General features: G+C 47.1%; 3 protein-coding genes across 4 annotated transcripts; 1 reads left to right on the forward strand and 2 right to left on the reverse strand.

Annotated features, from left to right (window-relative positions):
* The first annotated feature begins 848 nt into the window (after positions 1 to 848).
* Positions 849 to 6907, forward strand: WDR55 (WD repeat domain 55). The gene is made up of 7 exons (XM_020880659.2): positions 849 to 1168; positions 3737 to 3837; positions 3922 to 4009; positions 4113 to 4292; positions 4390 to 4489; positions 4577 to 4746; positions 4828 to 6907. Exons 1-7 carry the CDS (start codon positions 978 to 980, stop codon positions 5138 to 5140), a joined length of 1143 nt encoding a protein of 380 aa, XP_020736318.2. The 5' UTR covers positions 849 to 977; the 3' UTR covers positions 5141 to 6907.
* DND1 (DND microRNA-mediated repression inhibitor 1) lies at positions 5362 to 8832 on the reverse strand. 2 transcript variants are annotated; one of them, XM_020880660.2, is made up of 4 exons: positions 8488 to 8832; positions 8265 to 8382; positions 7397 to 7858; positions 5362 to 6278 (listed from the first exon to the last, which is right to left on the reverse strand). In XM_020880660.2, exons 1-4 carry the CDS (start codon positions 8509 to 8511, stop codon positions 5815 to 5817), a joined length of 1068 nt encoding a protein of 355 aa, XP_020736319.1. In that variant the 5' UTR covers positions 8512 to 8832; the 3' UTR covers positions 5362 to 5814. The 2 variants fall into 2 exon arrangements, with proteins under 2 accessions (XP_020736319.1, XP_070321595.1); XM_070465494.1 differs by having other exon boundaries at positions 7397 to 8832.
* A 97-nt stretch (positions 8833 to 8929) lies between these two features.
* On the reverse strand, positions 8930 to 21221 carry HARS1 (histidyl-tRNA synthetase 1). The gene is made up of 13 exons (XM_020880656.2): positions 21061 to 21221; positions 20702 to 20791; positions 15941 to 16060; positions 14335 to 14430; positions 13570 to 13695; positions 12837 to 12944; positions 12587 to 12685; positions 12263 to 12356; positions 11997 to 12124; positions 11658 to 11900; positions 10001 to 10117; positions 9667 to 9813; positions 8930 to 9343 (listed from the first exon to the last, which is right to left on the reverse strand). Exons 1-13 carry the CDS (start codon positions 21148 to 21150, stop codon positions 9272 to 9274), a joined length of 1530 nt encoding a protein of 509 aa, XP_020736315.1. The 5' UTR covers positions 21151 to 21221; the 3' UTR covers positions 8930 to 9271.
* Between the last annotated feature and the right edge of the window lie 57 nt (positions 21222 to 21278).

The raw sequence follows: 21278 nt of genomic DNA on the forward strand, positions 1-21278 counted from the left end.
AACTCCTTGCCAGCTCAGCACTGCTGGCCCAGTCCTGCTGAGGGTCTGCAGCCAAACAGTAGGAACTGGTGGGGCACTGTTGGTTTGGCTACGAGGATGTTCAGTATCCATCCGCGGCTGCAGCTTAAGTGTGAGTGGGCTGCCTGCTGTCAGGGACCCCCGCAAGTCAAATTCTTGCGGTGTGGGCTTTTGTCGCTTACTGATCAAACTGGTTGTGGCTCATCTTGGTCTTTCACCAAGACATGAATGACTGGCGTCCTCCTCTCCTCCCCTGAGGGCAGGCAGTCATCCTTACCTTTTGCACGCCAGCCTTCCCTGTCCTTCATTATCGCCTAAAGTTTGCTCAAATTCATGTCTATTGAATCTGTGATGTTACTTAACCATCTCATTCTCTACCGCCCTCTTCTTTTGCCTTCAATCTTTCCCAGTATCAGGGTCTTTTCCAGAGAGTCGACTTTTCGCATCAGATGGCCAAAGTATTGGAGCTTCAGCAACAGTTCTTCCAATGAATATTCAGTGTTGATTTCCTTTAAGATAGACTGGTTTGATATCCTTGCTGTCCAAGGCACTCTCAAGTCTTCTTCAGCACAATTCAAAAGCATAAGTTCTTCCCGGCTTAGCCTTTATGGCTGACTGCTGGAGGCAGTACCAAACTGTCAGCCTGGATCAGGAAAACCCAGTTCCCATCTCCAGGTGAAGTGGCCAAGGAGGGTGTTGACGGTTGTGCTGTATAGCCAGCCCAGCAACTCTCCATTGCAACGCATGGAAGTACCGGGCATAAGCGGCCTAACTCCTCAGTTCGTTTCCACCTACGAGCCGAGTCCGGCCCCGCCTCTTCCGGGTTACGGAGAACGCCTAAACGCCACTTCCTGTCCAGCCCCTCAACCCTGAAGCGGTTCCCTGGGCCATTCCTACCGCTGTGTAGCTGGCTCTTGGGTTCAGTTCCCGGTTCCTTTGCGGCTCAGGTCATCTGGTGCATGGACCGCATGTGTGAGGAGAGGCCCGCGGAGGATGGGAGCGACGAGGAGGATCCCGACTCCACAGAAGCCCCAGCCCGGATCCGGGACACTCCGGAAGATATCGTCCTGGAGGCTCCAGCTAGTGGGCTGGCGTTCCATCCGGCCCGCGACCTCTTGGCAGCGGGGGACGTGGACGGGGACGTGTTCGTGTAAGTGCAGGGCAGAGATGGGGGCGTGAAGAGTGTGGTGGGTCTAGGGCTGCTCAGTCTGGAAGCTCCTCAGGAATGGAGCTGGGATGAGGAAAGAAAGTTACAGGGAGATTAAGTTTACAAGACTCAAATCTTGTCCAGTTCGTTTAATAACGTTCGGCTTTAAGCAGGTTACCACACACATCTCTTGAAAGAACTGAAAGAGTGGCTGGAATGCCTTGACGGAGCCCGGACAAGCAGGCGAACAAGTAGCCCTTCGAGACACTTAATTCCCACCGAGATATGTATTGATTCTGAAACAGGACCAACTGGGCCCCCTGCTTTCCCTCCTTGCCCACTTTAACTGATGTTTTAAAAACACAAATCCGACCCCTTCACTTCCTTGAATAGTTTACCCTTCAGTAGTTTACCTTTGTTTTTAGGATTTAGATTCCTTAATCTGGTTAAAGGCCTTGACCTTCTGGCCCTTGTTCAGTTTTTTTTTTGTTTCTGTGCTTATTCATTGTTACCTTTAAAAAAATGCACCTTGAAGGCTCAGCTCCTTTGCACATGTTATCCTTCTGCCTGGAATTTCCCTCTCTTGCACCTGTTGTCCCAGAGTTCTCAGCATCTCCTCACTCTTCCAAGGTGATGCAGACTAAATTAGATTACCTGTTAGAATCTGCCTTGGCACCAGATACCTTTTCCTTCTAAAATGCATAATGATGTGTAATCTGTGTTAATAATTTGAATGTTGTCTCCTCCACTAACAAAGAAAACTTTAACTTTTTACCTCACCCCACAGTAAAAATACCTTTTATGTTTTGTGTGGTGCACTTTGATATTTTCTGGTTTATTTTATCCTATTGTAATTGTGGGCATAGAGAAAATGCTGACTGCAACTCACTAATGGTTCATGACTAGAATTTGAAATACGGTGTTCTGGAGTGTATAATCTGTAGTCTGTTTAGTTCTCATTATGTCTGCTGCTTCTAGCCCAGGGTGAGTGCTCAATACATGTTTGCTTTTTGAATAAAAAATATAAGCTGGAAGCAGTGAAAAGGCATTGAAGGTCCTAACCAGGAGAGTTGTTCTATCAGATTTACTTAATGGATTTAAATCCCAAACCCTTCATTAGCTACAGTGTCCTTGGGCAAGTTAAATTTTTTTATTTTTTTATTTTTAATCTTTGGAAATGGGAACAATGGGTAATTTCCTTGCGGTCCAGTGGTTAGGACTTGGTGCTTTCACTGCCAGGGTCCCAGTTTCGATCCTTGATTGGGGAACTAAGATCTCGCAAGCTGAGTGACACAGCCAGAAAAAAACAAAATGAGAACAGTTATACTTATTTTGTAGAGAGGTTTATTATTTCTGTCCATGTTTACAGTGTCAGGTACTTTGGAGTCACCTTTCTTCATACCCCTCATGGCTTCTGTTTGTCTCCTCTTCCTGCCCTCAGCCACTGCCTTCTGGAGGCCTTGAAGTTAACTCATGACCATTCCAGAGAGGTTCCTTTTGCTCAGAGAATTCAATTCAGGCTTCTGTTTGGCCTGCATGATTGTCTTAAGCCCAGTTCAGCCCATCTTTCAAGATTTAGCCATACCTCTCTTGCCACTTGAACTCTCCTCATCCCTTTCTTCTGCCGTGGGAAGAATATTAGCATCTGTCTCCAGTATCTGCCCGTTGTTCTCTGCCAGGTGAACTACTATTCGTGATCCAACTCAGGTGTCATCAATGTGGTTAGCTTTCCAGGACTCTCTTCCCTTCCAAGGTATTCATTCAGTCTGTGAATATTTATTAAGCAGCTTTTTCATGTTAGACACTGGGACAGAGCATTTATGGAACCCTTTTTGAAGATCTGCTGAGGCAGGCACTGTGGATAATCTCTGGACAGGTACTTGCCTCAAAGCTGAGCTTACAGGCTGGTACCTCTCTGTTCTCTCTCCCTTTTCATCCTACCACTATTTCAGCATGTTGTCACAATGTGCTATAATTAATTGTGGCTTCCCTTAGCTCCCCTGGGCTTCCATGGTGGCTCAGATGGTGAAGAATATGCCTGCAGTGCAGAAGACTTGGGTTTGATCCCTGGGTGAGAAAGATCCTGGAGAAGGGAATGGGTTCCCACTCCAGTATTCTTGCCTGAGAATTCCATGGACAGAGGAACCTGGTGGGCTACAGTCCATGGGATCGCAGAGTTGTAGATGACTGAGTGACTAACACTTTCACACTTACCTCCCACAGACCTGGAGTGTAAGATCCCTGTCTTTATTAATCTTTACATTTTCAACCTTTGGCCTGTTCTTCTGTTGTTAGTTTTGGACTTCCAGAGTGATTCAGACTTAATCTTTCCCCAGGCTAGGGTTTCCAAACATGAAGAGGGGTGGGGGTGGGATGAGGTCCCAAAACATACATTGAGTGAAAAAAAGATATAACATTTGAAACTCACTGAAAATGGGAAAATGGGATGGTAAGCTCCTTGGGCTTGGAGGTGTACAATCAGTAACTCCTAGGTAGATGGAAAGTTGGCTAGTTGGTCCTACACTGCCAGGTGAGGTCTGGGGTCATTCATTGTTCTTCAATTCTCCCCAGCTTTTCCTACTCCTGCCAAGAGGGAGAAACCAAGGAGCTGTGGTCCTCAGGTCACCACCTCAAGTCCTGCCGAGCAGTTGTCTTCTCTGAAGATGGGCAGAGTGAGTAGTAGGGAATGCTGCCAGCAATGTGGTGGTGGGAAGGGAGCAATGAACAGTACCATGACCTGGGCGTTTCCTCCCCAGAACTTGTTACTGTCTCCAAGGACAAAGCCATCCATTTTCTAGATGTGGAGCTGGGCCGACTGGAAAGACGCATTTCCAAGGCTCACGGGTAAGGGGAAGCCAATTGTGTGTTGAGATAAAAGATAAGGATTGACTGGTACATCCCTACTGGGACCAAGGTGCTCCAGGAGTTTCTGTATCTATGTCTCTAGTGCCCCCATCAACAGTCTGCTGCTGGTGGACGAGAATGTTCTGGCCACTGGGGATGACACAGGTGGCATCCGCCTCTGGGACCAAAGGAAGGAGGGCCCCTTAATGGATATGCGGCAGCATGAGGAATACATTGCTGACATGGCTCTGGATCCCGCCAAGAAGCTGCTGCTGACAGCCAGGTACAGCTTCAAAGCTGTGTCCCACTCCTTTTCCTATATTACATGTCTCCCTCAGTGAGTACCTCCAGCCAAGCCTGCTACTTTGCTCTCTCTACAGCGGAGATGGCTGCCTCGGTGTCTTCAACATCAAGCGACGCCGGTTTGAGTTGCTCTCTGAGCCCCAATCTGGAGACCTCACCTCTGTCACACTTATGAAAGTACAGCTGGGTTGGGTGAGATGAGGGTGTGATAGGGACTTGATCTGATGTGGCTCCACAAACATGTTTTGCCCTGTTTCCCTGCAGTGTGGGAAGAAGGTGGCATGTGGCTCCAGTGAAGGTACCATCTACCTTTTCAACTGGGATGGCTTTGGGGCCACAAGTGACCGCTTTGCCTTGAGAGCTGAGTCCATCGACTGCATGGTTCCAGTGACGGAGAGTCTGCTGTGTACTGGCTCTACTGATGGAGTCATCAGGTGAGAGAAACCAGATGGCCCTCAAGTCATAGGAAGGGCAGACCTAACCAACCCAAACCCAACACTTTTCTTTCTGCCCAGGGCTGTCAACATCCTGCCGAACCGAGTGGTGGGCAGTGTGGGCCAGCATGCTGAGGAGCCTATAGAGAAGCTAGCTCTCTCCCACTGTGGCCGTTTCCTGGCCAGCAGTGGCCATGACCAGCGACTCAAGTTTTGGGACGTGGCCCAGCTGCGGGCTGTGGTGGTGGAGGACTACCGCCGACGCAAGAAAAAGGGAGGACCGCTGCAGGCACTAAGCAGCAAGGCCTGGAGCACTGATGACTTCTTTGCAGGACTGAGGGATGAGGGAGAGGATGCCACGACTCTGGAGGAGAGTGAGGATGACAGTGACTGAAGGGATGAGCTGAAACTCAGGATGGGTTCTCATTGGACAAAAGTCGTTTTCTGGGTTGGATCACTGGAGAGGCTGGGAACTGAAAATATCCTATTGTGCAGCATGAGAAGATGCTCAGGATCAGCACATTGTGTGAGGAAGTACTGGCTTTGTGGCAGCTGCTCACTCTGCCAGTGTAAAACAAAGCCCACAGTTGGGGCAAGATAGCACGGACACAGGTATACACCAACCATGGGTTTAATATAAATACAACCAGCATAGAAGAATTCAAAACTACACATACACCAAAACCACAACACCAAGTGGTGGGGGCAAAGGCAGATGTTTGACTCTTTGGCTCCACCAGCCCTCAAATAAAAACTTCAACAAAGAAGACAAAACAAGAAAATAAGAAGCAAAGATTCATACTAAGCTGTGGGAGGAGGAGAGAGGGTGTGTGTGTGTGACACAGAACACCTTGGGGTCAGATGAGACCCCAGAATGGGAGAAGTTCCCTCACCACAACTTTGGCCAAACCTGAGCTGCCCCCAGGTGTTCTGGGGCCCTGCCCCAGCTGGGAGGCTGTTTCAGGTCTAGGGCAGGGCCCAGGCTCCTCCCCTTCTTGGGATCACATAGTGGCTGCCCAGGCCTGCTGGGCTGGGTGCTGACACAGGCTGCCTGTGGAGAGGATAAGGTCACTGCTGAACCGTGGTACCTCCTGCCTCAGCCCCAGTAGACCAAAGGAGGCTGGCCCTGGACTCATTCATTGCCTCCAGCAGCCGTGCAGATACTGCATCCTTAGCCACCTCATGCCCATCCTGCCCATCTGGGGTCAGCACAACCCAGATGAGGCCACTGAAGGGCACTGGATGCCCAGGGATCACCACCTGGTACCAGAAGCGGTGCCAGCCAGCAGGGCCTGTGCCCAAACACTTGGTGAGGAACACTGGGCTGCCCAGCTTCATCCGTTGGCACAGCAGCTGCAAGGCAACCTGAGACCCTTGGAACTCGAGCCCCTGGTCCCTGGCCAGGGCTAATTGGCTGCCCTCTGGCTGTAGGCACTGTAGTGAGGGACCCATGAGCTGCTGGCGGAGTCGCTGCTTCAGGTCTGGCTTAAGCCACTCCACAGCCACCTGTTCTCCACAGAGGTGGGACTGTCCTGCAGGAAAAAGGCAGAAACAGGGTAGGTCTAAGCCCCAGGCCCAAGCTCCCAGACTCTCAAGTCCTTTGGAGTCACATCTTTTTAATCTGTTAGTTGGTCAGTCATGTCCAACTCTTTGTGACTCCATGGACTGTAGCCCACCAGGCTCGTCTGTCCACAGAATTCTCCAGTCAGATACTGGAGGGAATTGCCATTTCCTTCTCCAGGGAATCTTCCCAACACAGGAATTGAACCTGGGTCTCCTGCACTTCAGACAGATTCTTTACTGTCTGAGCCACCAGGGAAGCCCCTGGAGTCACATAAGCCTATTTAATTTCTAACCTCCCTATTTCCTGGTGGTGCTACCCAAGTGTGCATGTGTGTCTGGTTCTTTGCAACCCCATCGACTGCAGTCCAGCAGGCTCTTCTGTCCAAGGGATTTCCCAGGCAATACTGGAGTGGTAGTCATTTCCCCCTCCAGGGGATCTTGCTGAACCAGGGATCAAACTCCTGTCTTGTGTCTCCCGCATTGGCAGTTGGATTCTTTTACCACTGAGCCACCAGGGAAGCCTGTGACCCCAGGCAACTTAAGTTAAATAACTTCTCTAGGCTTCACTGTGACCTAATAAATGCTACCTTCTAAGTTCCCTTGGGGTATTAGTTGATGGCAGGCTTTGTCCACCTCATAACCATCACAATAGCTAAACTTTACCATGAATACTTGCCAAGAACTTGCCAAGAACAAGAGAATGTGCTAAAAGCTGTTTAATTATTCTCAGTCTCAGGAAGCTGGTTCTACAATATGTAAAAGGTAAGCTCAGTTGATTGCCTCTGGCAGGTCAATTTTTCTTAAACCAGTCTCCAATCTCAAGAGAGACAACGTTCTGTTTCATCACTACAGTGAGGAGGGTTAAGTCAGGAGATAATGCGTGGAAAGTGTTACATTTAGGTCATTGATAGCTGGTAGGACCAGTGGAAATATAAAAACGTGAGGTCAAATAGTCTGTCTCAAACTTGACCCTAAGCTTTCGCAGATTTAACCCGCTTTGCTGAACTATGCTGACCTGTAGAGGTAAAGTGCCCGGCATAGAAGTGTTTGCTCCCAACCAGCGGTCCCCGGCAGTCTCCAGTCCTACCTTCCACCAGGGCCTTTTTGGCCATAGCTGCGGCCCGGTGCGAGCTGAACTTGAGCAGTGCGATCTGTGCGGGCGTCGGCCCGGGGCTGGGCAGCAGCAGCGCCTCCTGCAGGCTAGGTCCCAGCGGCTGCAGCGCGCGGAGCAGCGCGCGGTGGCTCAGGTCCTGCGGCAGCCCGTCCACGCTCAGCTCGCACTTCTCGGTGCTGCGGCACACGAGCAGCGGGCAGGACGGCCGCAGCAGATGGTTATGCAGCGTGGCGATGGCGGCCTGGGCGCCGCGCCGCGAGCTGTAGCGGGCGTAAGCGAAGCCGCGGTTCAGGCCGCTGAAGGTCATCATCAGACGAAACTCGTAGAGGCGGCCCACGCGCTGGAACAGTGGGATCAGCTGGTGCTCGTACACGTCCTGGGGCAGCCGCCCGATAAACACCTCCGACCCCGCTGGCGGCGGGCTGCCCACCCATCCTGGGAGAAGAGGGTGGGGAAGGGCACCGTCATCCAACCGGATAGATCTTGGGTCGGGGTCCAGGGACCGAGCGCCTGAGGGAGTATGGGTGCACACGTCTGCGAAAATGGGTAAAACACCCGTACTCCTCCGGGTCGCCGGCATAATCGAGTGACTGAATTACCAATGGGACTGGCACCTTAACACTAGACTTGCTCCCTTCCTCGAGGGGGCGGGTGGGTGGGAAGACACAGAGTACATATTTCATCTGCTGGGGGCGGGGGGCGTGTAACGGGTAGTTTGGGGTTTCTGACTAAACTCCGAGTGGAGCCCCGGGGCAGGCCCCTCCCTCCCCCGAACGCGGCGAGTCGGGGCCGTAGAGGCTGGCTTAGCCCCCTAGCAGGCAGACGGCTGGGACGACCTTACCTGGGGGTGGCCCGCCATACTTCCTCTGCCCGTTCACCTGCACCAGCCGGATGCCGGTTTCCCTGACCCACGCCTCCAACGCCGCCTTGTTTTCGGGATTCACCCTCTCACACCACAGCTGAGGGGAAAAGGGTGGGTTGTGGAATGGCGGACTGCCGCGTCCGTCCCCCGTCTCGCCAGTGATGCCCAGGGTTCATCAACCCTCTAGTATTCAACCACTTACCTCACATTCGCGTTTGGACTGCATGGCTTCCCAGCTGGCTTACTCGTACCCCCTTTATAACCTTCTCCCTATCTGCCTATCTGGAAGCTTCCCTACCCCACCACCCCCCAAGCTCTCATTGGCTCTGAGCACGACCCCGCCCACCAAGGGGGTGGGGTATCCGCCGAACTTGCGCCGCTCGAACCTCGCACCCGCAGGTGAAAGCTAGAGACCCTAGCAAGTGCGTCTGCAGACAGCTCCACCTCTTCAAAAATGGCTTGCAGACTGGCAGGATGGAGGCTACAATACAGATAAAAACGTCCGGGACACCCTCCACCCTGCAGAAGAGCCCATGGGGGCTACTGTTAAGTGTCTCTCCCCATTTTCTACCGCTGAAGTGGTCGCAGTGGGAGACCCAGACTGACGAGGAAGGCAGGGCTAGGCGGTAGTGACACAGGCAGGCTCCAGTGGTTGAGGCATTTTATTGGACCTTCCAAGGCTCGTTGTGGGGAACGTTCCCTCCACCCGGTTGTAGGGCTCTGCAGAAGAGACCATCTTGCGCCAGGTCCCTGTAGCCCAGGGACCTGTAGCCCCCAGAGCCATATGGAAAATGGTATAGTACCTGACCATTTTTGTCTGTGATTACAAATAAAATAATCATAATAAAAATAAAAAAGTCTCTGTTCTGACCACTTTTCAGGTCTTCCTGTTGGGACAGAAATGTGCAAAGCTGAAGTAGGTATGCAGAGTCTTATCTTAGCCTTAAATAGTGTCAGTCCCGCTTTCTTCTGATAGTTTGCTCAACTCAGCAGATGCAAAGGGGCTGGCTTGTTCTCCTTTTGATTTCCTCCACAAGGTCTTCTCTTCGGACGTCCACCTGGCCAGGAAGGAAGGACAAGGTGGTATGACCATCTTGTGTTCCACTGCTGAGCGCCCATGCCTTCCTCTAGTCATCAGGCCTGGCTCTGCTGGGAGCACGAACCCAATCAACAACGTCAGGGGAGACAGTGCTTCCTGGGGAAGCCAGAGAGACACAGGGTATGTGGGGATGGAGACCATAAGCATAGTATCATGCTACCCCCTTAAGACCTTTAGGGGGCTAATATGAATGCCAGACTTTTGCTCAGGTCTTGAGTGGGCTGCAGAGTCCAGAAACGGCATTCATTCCATGTCCCTCCCCCTTCCTGCCCACCTACTTACCTCTTCCCTGCTGGCCACTGAGCGCAGCTTGATGACCCCATCCTTGAGCTCTTGCTCACCAATGATGGCCACCAGTGGGATACCTGCCTCCTCACAGTACTGCAGCTGATTCAGTAACTTGGGGTTCTTTTTGTAGAGCAGTTCTGCCTGCAGGGACCAGGGAAGAAAAAAGGCTGGCTTCTGCAGTCCTCAGGGACAACCTTTTTGGGGCCCCTCACTCTCATCTTCACTCCAAGAAATCATAGCAATGGCAGGGCCACTGTGGACAAGCTTTTATTTCATGTATGTCCAGCATTCCCAAATGTGCTGCCACCCGGGGGTTTGCCTCCTCTACCTTGATCCCAGCATCCCATAACTCTGAGACGAGCTTCAGTCTCTCTTCCAGCAGCTTCTTCTGTGCGGATGCCACAAGCACCTGTGTCTCTGTGGTCCGTACCTTCTCTTCCAAGGCCTAGAAAAGAGTTAAGAAAGAGCTGAGCTACCCTTTGTAACACCTTCAGTGAGCAAACAGAGCAGGCTCTTGTCAGTATTCTGAGAACAGGCCCCAACTCCATCAGGGCAGGCTAGTCTTTTCTCATGTAGCAATTGGGCAAAAAGTAGCTCTTAGAAGAATAAGAAATGAACTGAGTGGCTTGTGTATATGACTTGCTAGAATAAATAATGGAGGGTAAAGGTAGCTTTTAAAGGAAATGGCAACCCACTCCAGTATTCTTGCCTGGAGAATTTCATGGACTGTGGAGCCTGGTGGGCTACAGGCCATGGGATTGCAAAGAGTCAGACACAACTGAGTGACTGAGCACACACAAAGGTAGCTTATGTACAGTTTATAAACAAGCTTATCTCCATCTACTATCTTGTGGATCCATCATAAGGAAGTGATATTCTGCACTCACACAGGCAATCCAATCACCCCTAGCAGTTCTGATATTGACAATCAGGAGACTACCTCTTACACTAAAGCCACAGGAGGGGTGTGGATGGAGGGGAGAAAGAATGCTGCTGCTGCCTGTTTCTTTTTATGGAAAACTATTTCTATTCTTACAATATAAGCTGCCTGTTGGAACTTCAATTGGAAAACAGTGACCTCAAGAAAAGGATGGGAGCAGTGGGAAGGTTACTTAAGAACAGTAGCAACAGAAGTGGGCCTGAGGCCACGAAGGGCTTCCCTCACATTACTGTAGGTGCTGGGGAGTCAAGATAGCCATCTGAAGGATCCCAGAGCCTCAGATACATGCTTCCCACTTAGAGACAGTATCAGAGTCATTGGGAGCAAGACTGGAGTTAGACTGCCAGCATTCAAATTCTGACTGTGCCACTTAAACTTTGGCAAATTATTTGATCTATAATCTTCAGTTTCCTTGCCTGAAAAATGTAAATAATAAAAGTAGCTACCCTCTTGGGCTTCCCTCATAGCTGCTGGTAAGGAATCTGCCTGCAATGCAGGAGACCTGGGTTTGATTCCTGGGTTGGGAAGATCTCCTGGAGAAGGAAATGGCAACCCACTCCAGTATTCTTGCCTGGAGAATCCCATGGATAGAGAAGTCTGGGAGGCCACAGTCCATAGGGTCCCAAGAGTCAGACATGACTTCATGACTAAACTACTACTACTACCCTCAGAAGGCTGTTTAAGAAGTTTTTTAGACAGTGCATGAAAAGCACTAGGCACAGTGCCCAAGCACAGAGTAGTAAAATATTAAGTATTCTGTATTATGAGAAAGATCCAGGTCTTTAGATATATTGGCCTGGATTTCTGACAGCTCTGAGCAAAGTAGGGACCCAGAGCAAAGGATTTTGTGAAGAAAGAATGATTCAAGATCCATCAAGCTGGTCTGTATTAGGGTGAGGGTCTGAAGGACAGCAACTGTCTTCTCTCTTTCTTTGCAAAGATGTTCCTTGCCCAGTGCAGTACTACTTCCTCCTTAGAGATCAAAGAAGATAGCTCAGGTGCCACCAGCTGCCCAGAATTTCTTCCACCCAGCCCCAAGTCCTACCTCCAGCCTCTGCTCCACAATGGAAAAGATCCGCTCTACTCCAATGCTGAGCCCCACACAGGGCACCTTGCGCCCTTTGGGGTCAAACATGCCCACCAGCCCATCATAGCGCCCTCCAGCAGCCACGCTGCCCACACCCAGGGGTTCTTCCCCTGCTCGGGCTGGGGGCTGTAGCAGCACTGCCTCATAGATCACGCCAGTATAGTAGTCCAGTCCTCGAGCAAGGCTCAGGTCAAAGGAGATCTGGGGGGACAAGAACATGGTCAGTATCAGATGAGGATCAAGGGCTGGCCTCCAGCCCCGGAGCTCAGCTGAGACTCCCATCCCAACCTGACTCACCTTGTCAACAATGCCAAACAAAGTCAGATACTCAAATAGCAGCTTCAGGTCTCCCAGGCCCTCCAAGGCCTGCTTGTTCTGGGACAGTTTAGGATCCTGGAGCAGCTGTTCCACCAGGGATACTCCACCTGGGGAGACAGATCTGTGAGCCAGACTGACTGACAAGAAGAAAACGATAAATGTATGCATACACACACAAAAAGGAATTTCGGCTTTAGCGTGAGGGCAGTGGGATGGCTGCTTGGGAGGCAGGCTGTGTTTCTTACCATGCTGCTGGACGTAGTCCCCAATGCGGTCAGCCACCTCAGGTGCCAGGCCCTTCTCTCCTACCATCTCATTCTTTACTTCCTCCCAGGACACCTGGGCAGACAGATGTCCAGGGTCAGGGAACCCTGGACAGCTTCCCCAGGGCAGAGCAAGTATGACCCCTCTTCAGGGGGTGTCTTGAGCAGAAGCTGCCTGTCAATGTATATCCTGGAGCTAATCTTCCTCTGTGGGCATACAGGCAGGGCCCTCTCTCTCCTAATCTTTTCCATATCTCAGGGCAAGGTTGCACCTGGGAAAAGAACAGTCAAGTGTTTGGCGGTTACCTTGTCCAGCTTGTCCACTGAGGAGCAGATGGTGCGGAACTTGCTGTCTGGAACACCACAGACGGCAAACATTCCATCTAAGATGCGCCGATCATTCACCTACGGTGACCCAAGGCATAGTGATAAGGAATCTCTTTACATGACCCTTGATAGTGCTGGATGCTTAGGCTACTGTTTCCTCTGTACCAGAACCTTCTCCTGTGAGAGGCCAGGCCCAGCTTTGCCCCCCACAGCTCCACTCAGTTCTGACCTTGACCAGGAAGTCGCCGATCTGGAGTGAACTCAGGATCTCACACATGATCTTCAGGCACTCTGCATCAGGAATCATGGGGTCAAATTGTCCAGCAATGTCAAAATCCTGTAGGGAGAGGGGTAGTTAGAGGTCCTCAGGGGTTTAACCTTGAGGGAGGATCCTGGGAGCTCTGCTTTCCATGAAGGAGGCCTCACTGCACTCATGTGCAGGCCATGTTCTTCATTTTCTGTCTGACTGTCAGCCCAGAAGAAAACCCCAGCCTTCCTGGGTCTCTTACCAGGCCCTGGTTTTCTTCCCATTTATTGGGCTATTACTTTCAATATTTTTCCTTATTTCCTTCCACTGTTGTGGGGGGAGTTACCTGGCCTCCGTCATTTTCTCTCTTCATTTAGAAGCTCTGCCACCAGCCTGGATGACAGTACCTCAAATCCAATTTCCTCATCCTTTGCTGTCATCCTATCACTGTGGTTTAATATAAAGAGCACTGGACCAAGACTTCTAGTCCTAACTTTGCCCTTCTTATCCCTATAGTCTCTTCATCTTCCTGAGCCTCAAGTTTACTCATATGTAAAATGAGGAGAATAATCCCCGTCCTGTATGTGAAAATACTAAAGAAATCTTAGGGTTAGCATTATCTGGGGCATCTAGTTTGTTCAGGACACCATGAGTACTCAGTAGGTTCTACTAGCTCAAGGGAGTGCTGCCTTATCCAGCCTGCACCCATACTCACACATTGGTAGAATTCCCGATATCGGCCTCGGGTCATGGCTGGGTTATCCCGCCGATATACTTTTGCTATGTGGTAGCGTTTAATGTTGGTCAGTTTATTCATTGCCAAGTATCGAGCGAAAGGAACCTGATGACAAAGTTAAGGAGAATGGCCCACTTATCACAGTCTGGAAGTTGATGATCCTCACCAACAGAAGCTGGGGTCTAACCCCATGCTGTGTGGGTTAAAATCACCACCTGTAAGATTAACGACATTTCTGAACATCAGCAAGAATAAACTCTGTTACCACAGGGGCAGCTGAAGTCTCAAAAAATATTAAGGCTCTTTTCTTATGGGGCTGTGGTGAGCACAGCAGAGGGGTGGGCAGATTGGCCGGGGAGCAGAAAGGGGGCCCTATTCAGCGATGCCTAAGCAGATGATTCTCTGATATATCTTGGAGATAAAGGAAACAGACTTTTGGTCAATTAAGGAGAACGCCATCCATTAGACAGGACAAGGGAGACGTATTCTGAAGCCAGAGGATTGCTGCCAGAGTCAGAACTGGACCCTGACATAAAGCTGAGGTCTCACTCAGGATTTCAGAAGCCTTCTAAGGCTAGCTATGCTCTGTTTAGCCAAAGTTTGGTTCCTGCTTTAGAGAAAGAATTTCCCTGATTGCAAGATGCATTATATTTGATTCCACCTATGTCTAGCTGCCCTCAAACCTGAGGCTAGAAAAAGCCCCAGCCCAGTGAGGGCCAATCCATCCAAAGTTTAAAAAGATACAGTGAGGTCATATCGAAGAGACAGCAGCTCCCCACCCTGGTCCTTCAGGTCATAGATAAGCTTAGAGTCTTCTCCATACTTTCCAGTCAGTGTTTCCTGGAGAAAAAGAAATGTGATCACAAAGATAAATATAAAAATTTAAAAGGAAGTTTTAAAAACAAAACCCCCCATTCTAACAACGACTGATTTCAACTTACATTTCCTCTAAAATTCATATATTGAACCCCCAGTCACCTCAGATTAGGGCTCTATTGGGGGACAGGGTCTTTAAAGAAGTAGCTAAGCTAAAATGAGGTCATTAGGGTGAATCCTAATCCAATAAAACTCATGTCCTTATAAAAAGGAAATCTGGACACAGAGGAGGGAAGACAATATGAAGACACAGGGAAAAGACACCATCTAAAAGCCAAGGAGAGAGACCAGGAACAGATCCTTCCCTCGTGACCCTCAGAAGGAACCAACAGCTTATCTTGGACTTCCAGCTTCCTGGCAATACATTTCTGTTGTTTAAGCCACCTAGTCTATGGTATTTTGTTATGGCAGCACTTGCAAAACTAATCTAGTTGGTAGAAATAGAAATGAGTACAACCAATTGATGCAGAAATTCTATCTCTGGGAATTTATCCTGTAGATAAACGCCCACTATTACCAGACATTGTTCTAAGCCCTGTGTCTCCATCTATGAACAAAGGCAGTCCATGCCCTCTTGGATCTTCTGAAGTATTGACAAGAGACAGGCAGTACATTAATGCAAGGAAACAAATTAACAGATAATTTCTGATAGTGATAGCTGCTTTAATGGAAATAAAATAGGTTGATATGCTAGATAAGGGTTGCTTTAGAAAAGACATTGGAGAGGATTATTTGAGGCATTTAATTAAGGCATTTAATTATTTAATGGCATTTTAATTAAGATATGAAATGAAAATCTATCACGTCTAATTTACTCTGAAATTAAAGTCATGCAAAGAGCTAGGGAAAAAGGGAGCTCAGGAAGAGGGAAGAGCAAGAACAAAGGCCCTATGATAGACACATTTAGTATGTTCCAGGAACAGAAAAAAAACCATGGTAGCAAAGTGGGCAAGGGGAAGAATAGCATGAGATGAGAAGTGAAAGGTAGGCAGTTGCCACATCATGTAGGGCCTTGTAAGCCTGAGTAAAGAGCTTAGATTTTATTATAAATGTACTGGGAGCCAGTGGGTTTTAAGCAGGGAGTGATGCAAAGAACTGCTTTTTAATAGAACTAGAAACTACCTCAGGGTCCATCAATAGGCGACTTGGTTGCATATTTATCCTTTATATGTTTGATCTGCTTGTATTTAGGAAACATCTTGGGTACAGGTGACACAGAATTCAGGGTAGTCTGGAGCCATAACAGCTTCCACTCCTGAAAAGGGCTCTCTTTTGGAAGCTGCTGGCTGCAACCAAGGTAAATAAAAAGCAGGCCCTCTCCCTCTATGCCAGTCCTGTCCCCCTTCTCATGGAGAAAATACCAAGCTTTGTCTGCAATAAGAGAGAGGCCTTTGGGCCTCACTCCCTTGCCACCCTCTTTGTTGTTGGTATTCCCATTCTTCCACCACATAATTTCTGCTCATCCATCTCTCACCTTGAGTTCAAATACAGGTGTATCAATCACTTCTGCACCATGGCGCTTGAAGCAGCTGATGATTACATCAAACACCTTCTCCCGAACTGCCATCTGCCGGGGACTATAATCTCTTGTGCCCTTGGAGTGAAAATCAGCCAGAGAACCAAGGATGCAGTTTAAAGACAAAGAACAATACAGTCGAGAAATATACAAGTATGACTTCAATGATGATGAATGAAAACTCTGTCCCAAACTTAGATTTCCCTACAGGTCACCGAGTGGTAAAACAGGTGCAAACAATTCCCTATTAACTACCACACCCATTAGCTCTCACCTTTCTAAATTTTGACACTTTTTTTTTTTTTTTAAAACGCATCTTTTACTTTGGTTCTATCTTTCCGAATTCTTGGAACTCTGTTCTCTTAAGAAATTTTCCTAAACTAATTTTCTGGGATAACAAAACATTTCCTTGCCTAACAGAAAACATCTACCTGATGACAGGCATATAAGCAACTCAAACTGGCTTAACTCATTCTCTCCCAGCATACCTTAAAAAAAAAAATCCTAGTGAATACTATTTATCTTTAATTTGTTTCTGATAGCCCTATGACATGAACTGAGTAAATGAATTAGAACATGTTGAGAAGTTAAATCATTATTTAAGGCCACTCAGCAGGTTCATGGCAGTCAGTACCAGGACTCTGTTCTTTCAGGTCAGAACTTCTAGTTTGGGTTGTTATATGTTACTCACAAGTAGGACCTCTTTATATTCTTACTATTTACTAAGGACTCCAAAGTGGATTATTCCTATCAATATTTATCATGTTTGAAATGAAAACTGCAAACATTTAAAAATATTAATTCACTTAACAAAAAAGAAAATCCATTACATGTTAACAAAAATAACACTTTAGGAAAATGAAACTACTTTCCAAAACAAAGAGATTTGGTGAGAAGAGTGGCATTGATTTACATTTTTGCAAATCTTTAATGTCTGGATTAACAGAAGCCAGCTCTATTCTTATATATGCTTTCTGCATTCAATTCTGTGGTGATATGTTGTTCTGGTTGAGTATATAAAGAAAATCTAGCCTTACAGAGATGTATAATTGTAAAAGGAGGAATATTTTAATAAACTTTTCAGCTAACTTTAGATATTCCTAAACTACACCAAAATCTGATGAGGGAAAGCTTCTTAAGGATTGGTTACAATGTGGAATCTAAAACTACATCAATGAACTTTTATACACTGTCACATTAAAATCCATTAAAAGGAACACAGAATTCATAGAGACAGAAAGTAGAACACTGCTTACCAGGAACTGGAGGGAGGGTAGAATGGGGTATCACTACCCCATTTAATGGGTACAGAATTCTAGTTTGGTATGGTAAAAATTTTCTGGAGGATGAACAGCGGTGATAGTCATACAACAGTATGAATGTACTAAATGCCACTGAACTGTACACCTGAAGATGGCTGAAATGGCAAATTTGATGTTATCTATATTTTACTACAATTCAAAAGGATCTGTTACTCTATCTTGTACTTGGAATGGCTATTTTACCCAGGCATGATTTTATAACATCATGCATTGGTCATTTAGAAAATATTGGTTCTTTGATAACAGTTATACAGATCTTCCAAATGTTGATATGCTTCACTATACGATATCAGAAAACCATACTTGTTCATGTCATCATTGCTGCTACTGCTAAGTCACTTCAGTCGTGTCCGACTCTGTGCGACCCCATAGACAGCAGCCCATCAGGCTCCCCCATCCCTGGGATTCTCCAGACAAGAACACTGGAGTGGGTTGCCATTTCCTTCTCCAATGCATGAAAGTGAAAAATGAAAGTGAAGTCACTCAGTCGTGTCCGACTCTTAGCGACCCCATAGACTGCAGCCCACCAGGCTCCTCCGTCCATGGGATTTTCCAGGCGAGAGTACTGGAGTGGGGTGCCATTGCCTTCTCCGTCATGTCACCATAGATCTCATCAAAAAAGTTTTAAGTGTTGGGAAGCTGTCAGGCTCATGGTGGAAAATAACAAGTTCTAACTTTTTCTTGAACACTTGAATTTTATTTTACTGACAACACATACTGTTGAATGTTTCCCTTGAGGTGTCAAGGTGCACTTTATTCATTTTTGTTAAAAGATCTGCCAGATAGCCAAATCTTTAACACAATAGTTTATCTTTCAGTTTTTCTTTCAAATACAAAACATTTTCCATGAGAAAAGCAGCTAGTTCAGCTTATAATTCATACATGGCACCAAGTATTTTTTCTATTTTGGGATGCAGCAGAAGTGCTTTATGCGTGCTTCCCATTACATCATGTGGAGTGTTAAAAAAGTGTACTCAAGGGTCAATGATGAGTAAAATTAATAATTTTTACTGTTTTATCACGGACATTCTTAAGTAAAACTGAATTTTTTTTCCCCTGTGAGTTTTTGAAAGTAAAGAACATAAACTGACTATTAGTACAGCTCCATGCCAGCATCTTGATTTGTGCTAAGACATCAGCAGTTCTACACATCAGTGCTTTTGCACCTTCATTGCAAATGAAATGAAAAGGGCATGTAACATTATGAAAGTAATTTTGACCAGGAAGGTCCCTTAAAAGAGTCCTTTCCCTGTAATATTGAGTTTTTGTTAACTATGAATCATACATCAAGAAATTATTTCAACAAACTGGAGTGGATATTAACTCTTCACTATATTCACATTTTCTTTTAACATTATGGAAATTTTCAAACACACATTATAGAGAATAGTACACGGAACCACCAGGTATCTACTATCTCGCTTAAACAACTATCAACATCTGCTATTTTTTAACTAAGCCCCAACATTTTTTTCCTGCAGTATTTTAAATTAAATCCTAGATATCATACACTTTCATCCACAAATATTTCAGTATGATTCTCTAACATACAAAGATTAAAAAACAAAATACTGTAATACCTTTCTTACAACCAACACAACTTAAGATCAGCCGCTTAACAGCAACCCTTTAGATAGTGCCCAAACCATGTTTATTACTCCCAATTGTTGCAGTCATATCTTTTTATGCTTGGCTTGTCTGAATCAGATTCTAAATAACTTCATGTCTTGTACTGGGATGATGTGTCTCATGACTATTTAATCTGCAACAAATTCCTTTTTTTTTTTTTTAATTGTCCTTTCTTCTTGAGGAAATTGAGTCATTTTTCTGAAAGAATTTCTCTCATTCTAGATTTGGTTAACAGTATACTCAATGTGGTCATTTAACCTGTGTTCCTCCATTTCCCATATTTCTGGTAAACTGGTAGTTAGATCTGAAGACTGATTAGATTCAGGTTCAGTTGTTCTTGGCAAGAACACTTCATAGGTGGTGCTGTGTACTTCTTATTGCATCACATCTGGTGGAATATAATATCTGGTCGTCCTACTTTTAGCGATGCTAAGATTGATCATTGGGTTTAGGTGAAGCCAGCCTGATCTATCAATAAATCCCCATTAATCTTTTCACTCAATAGTTTGAATAGCTATTGATGGTTACTGCCTTGGGATTTTACACTGCCTTTTTAATGTTTGAAATGAGTTACATGTAGAAAAGAATAGCTCAATGATTTTAGGAGCCCAAAGAATTACTCTTAAAAGATGACATCTCAACATAAGGAAGACAAATCATCTCCTACTGTGGAAGTAAATTTCACATATATTCATTGAATACCTATTTAGTCCCAGGCACCTAGTCTCAGCCTCCCAGGTTAAATCAACCATGTGAATAATGAAAAGTCAGCAATAAATGCAATAACAGAGTATTTATGAAGTGCCAAGGGTACCTAGATGATGGGTAAGTAGTCCAGTTTATAGAACTCACAGAAAGTGTCACCTGAACTGAAATCATGGAGGCTGAGCTAGCAACCTCATTCCACTCTACTGTCCCTCTCTATTTGATTCCAGACATAAAGTCTTTTTCTAGTTCTTAGATAATACCAAGATTCTTTCTTGCTTCAGGATTTCCCTACCTGGACCTATCTTCCTCACATTCTTCACCTGGCTGTCTCCCACTCATCTACAGATCAACTAGTCTATTATTTCCTCAGACTCTGCAGTTCTCCCTTATTTTTCTCAGAGCATCCTTTCTATTTCTTTACATAACTTAACACAACTTGTATTACATATCCATGTGTGGGATTATTTTTCTTCCCAAGTCTGTTTCCATTGTAGGATGTAAGCTCTGTGTGTGTGTGTGTGTCTGTGTTTAGTCATTAAGTCGTGTGCAACTCTTGCGAACCCATGGGCTGTAGCCCACCAGGTTCCTCTGTCCATGGGATTTCCAAGGCAAAAATACTGGAGTGGGTTGCCATTTCCTTCTCCAGGATATCTTCCCCACCCAGGGATCGAACCCGTGTCTCCTGCATTGCAGATGAATTCTTTTATCACTGATCCACCAGGGAAGCCCAAGCTCTCTGAGGGAAGGCTATGTTGTTCACCATGGTACACTCACTGCTTTGGACACTGCTAGGAACACAGTAAGCACTCAGTAATATTTACTGAGTGAAAGGAGGAGTAGACTCCCCCGAGCACCCAGCTGGCCTACTTTCTTCCATCATTTTGCCATCCCAGAATGACTCAGATAGAGTCCAGTCCAGCCTGGCGCCAAGAGCAACTGCTGTATCCTATGCAGCATTTCAGATCCTCCTCAGTGATCTGGTTCAGGTAGGCAGGCATATGCGTCCTTGTGAGTGGAATTAGGGACCCTCTAGGAGGCTCCCTAAAGGAATGATATTTACCTTGGGGGTTTTGAGCACAAACTTAGGTTTTCCTTCATCAGGGCCCAGCTGTGCCTTCAGTTTCAGTAGTTTTGCCACCTCCTCTTCGATCTGTGGAGGGAAAGTCGGCGCTGGACTACCGCATCTGCCACTCCCTCCCGCTCCAGCCATTCATTCAGTATCCCCCCCATCAGTACATGGGCCATATCTCTCTCCTAGCTTTGCTTCCCCCAAATCCTACACCAACTACCTCCCCACTCAGCCCGTTCTGCTTTTACCAGTCCAGTCCCTTCTTCCAGATCCCTATCCTCTGAGCAGACCACCCCCGCTCTGTCCTCGCTGGCCTTGTTTTGTCCTCTCTCCTGCCGCCTGGGTCGTACCTGCTCGGCGCTGGCCTTCTGCTGCTTAAGGCCCCGCACACGCTCTCCCTGAACTCGCACCAGATCCTCCAGAGCCGCACGATCGGCCATACTGGCTGCCGACTGGAGCTGACTGCTGGCTAGATAGGCTGCGGTGGCCACAGCCTCGACTCGGAGGACTTCCGGATATCGAGTAGTTGGCCCATATGCCTAGAGAGCCACCGCCCAATAAAAAGATC

This window comes from Odocoileus virginianus, chromosome 3, assembly GCF_023699985.2.
Source record: "Odocoileus virginianus isolate 20LAN1187 ecotype Illinois chromosome 3, Ovbor_1.2, whole genome shotgun sequence".
Taxonomy (NCBI): domain Eukaryota; kingdom Metazoa; phylum Chordata; class Mammalia; order Artiodactyla; family Cervidae; genus Odocoileus; species Odocoileus virginianus.

What these genes read in the sequence shown, in the direction of transcription:
- WDR55 (XM_020880659.2), top strand. Translation starts at nt 978, where the DNA reads ATGGACCGCATGTGTGAGGAGAGGCCCGCGGAGGATGGGAGCGACGAG. An exon ending in GTGGACGGGGACGTGTTCGT is followed by an intron (nt 1,169 to 3,736) that starts GTAAGTGCAGGG and finishes AATTCTCCCCAG; the next exon opens with CTTTTCCTACTCCTGCCAAG. An exon ending in AAGCTGCTGCTGACAGCCAG is followed by an intron (nt 4,293 to 4,389) that starts GTACAGCTTCAA and finishes CTCTCTCTACAG; the next exon opens with CGGAGATGGCTGCCTCGGTG.
- DND1 (XM_070465494.1), bottom strand. Translation starts at nt 8,003, where the DNA reads ATGCCGGCGACCCGGAGGAGTACGGGTGTTTTACCCATTTTCGCAGAC. An exon ending in CAAAAAGGCCCTGGTGGAAG is followed by an intron (nt 6,279 to 7,396) that starts GTAGGACTGGAG and finishes TTTTTCCTGCAG; the next exon opens with GACAGTCCCACCTCTGTGGA.
- HARS1 (XM_020880656.2), bottom strand. Translation starts at nt 21,150, where the DNA reads ATGGCCGATCGTGCGGCTCTGGAGGATCTGGTGCGAGTTCAGGGAGAG. An exon ending in CACCTGTATTTGAACTCAAG is followed by an intron (nt 14,431 to 15,940) that starts GTGAGAGATGGA and finishes CTTTTTCTCCAG; the next exon opens with GAAACACTGACTGGAAAGTA. An exon ending in TATGGGATGCTGGGATCAAG is followed by an intron (nt 9,814 to 10,000) that starts GTAGAGGAGGCA and finishes TGGTCCCTGCAG; the next exon opens with GCAGAACTGCTCTACAAAAA.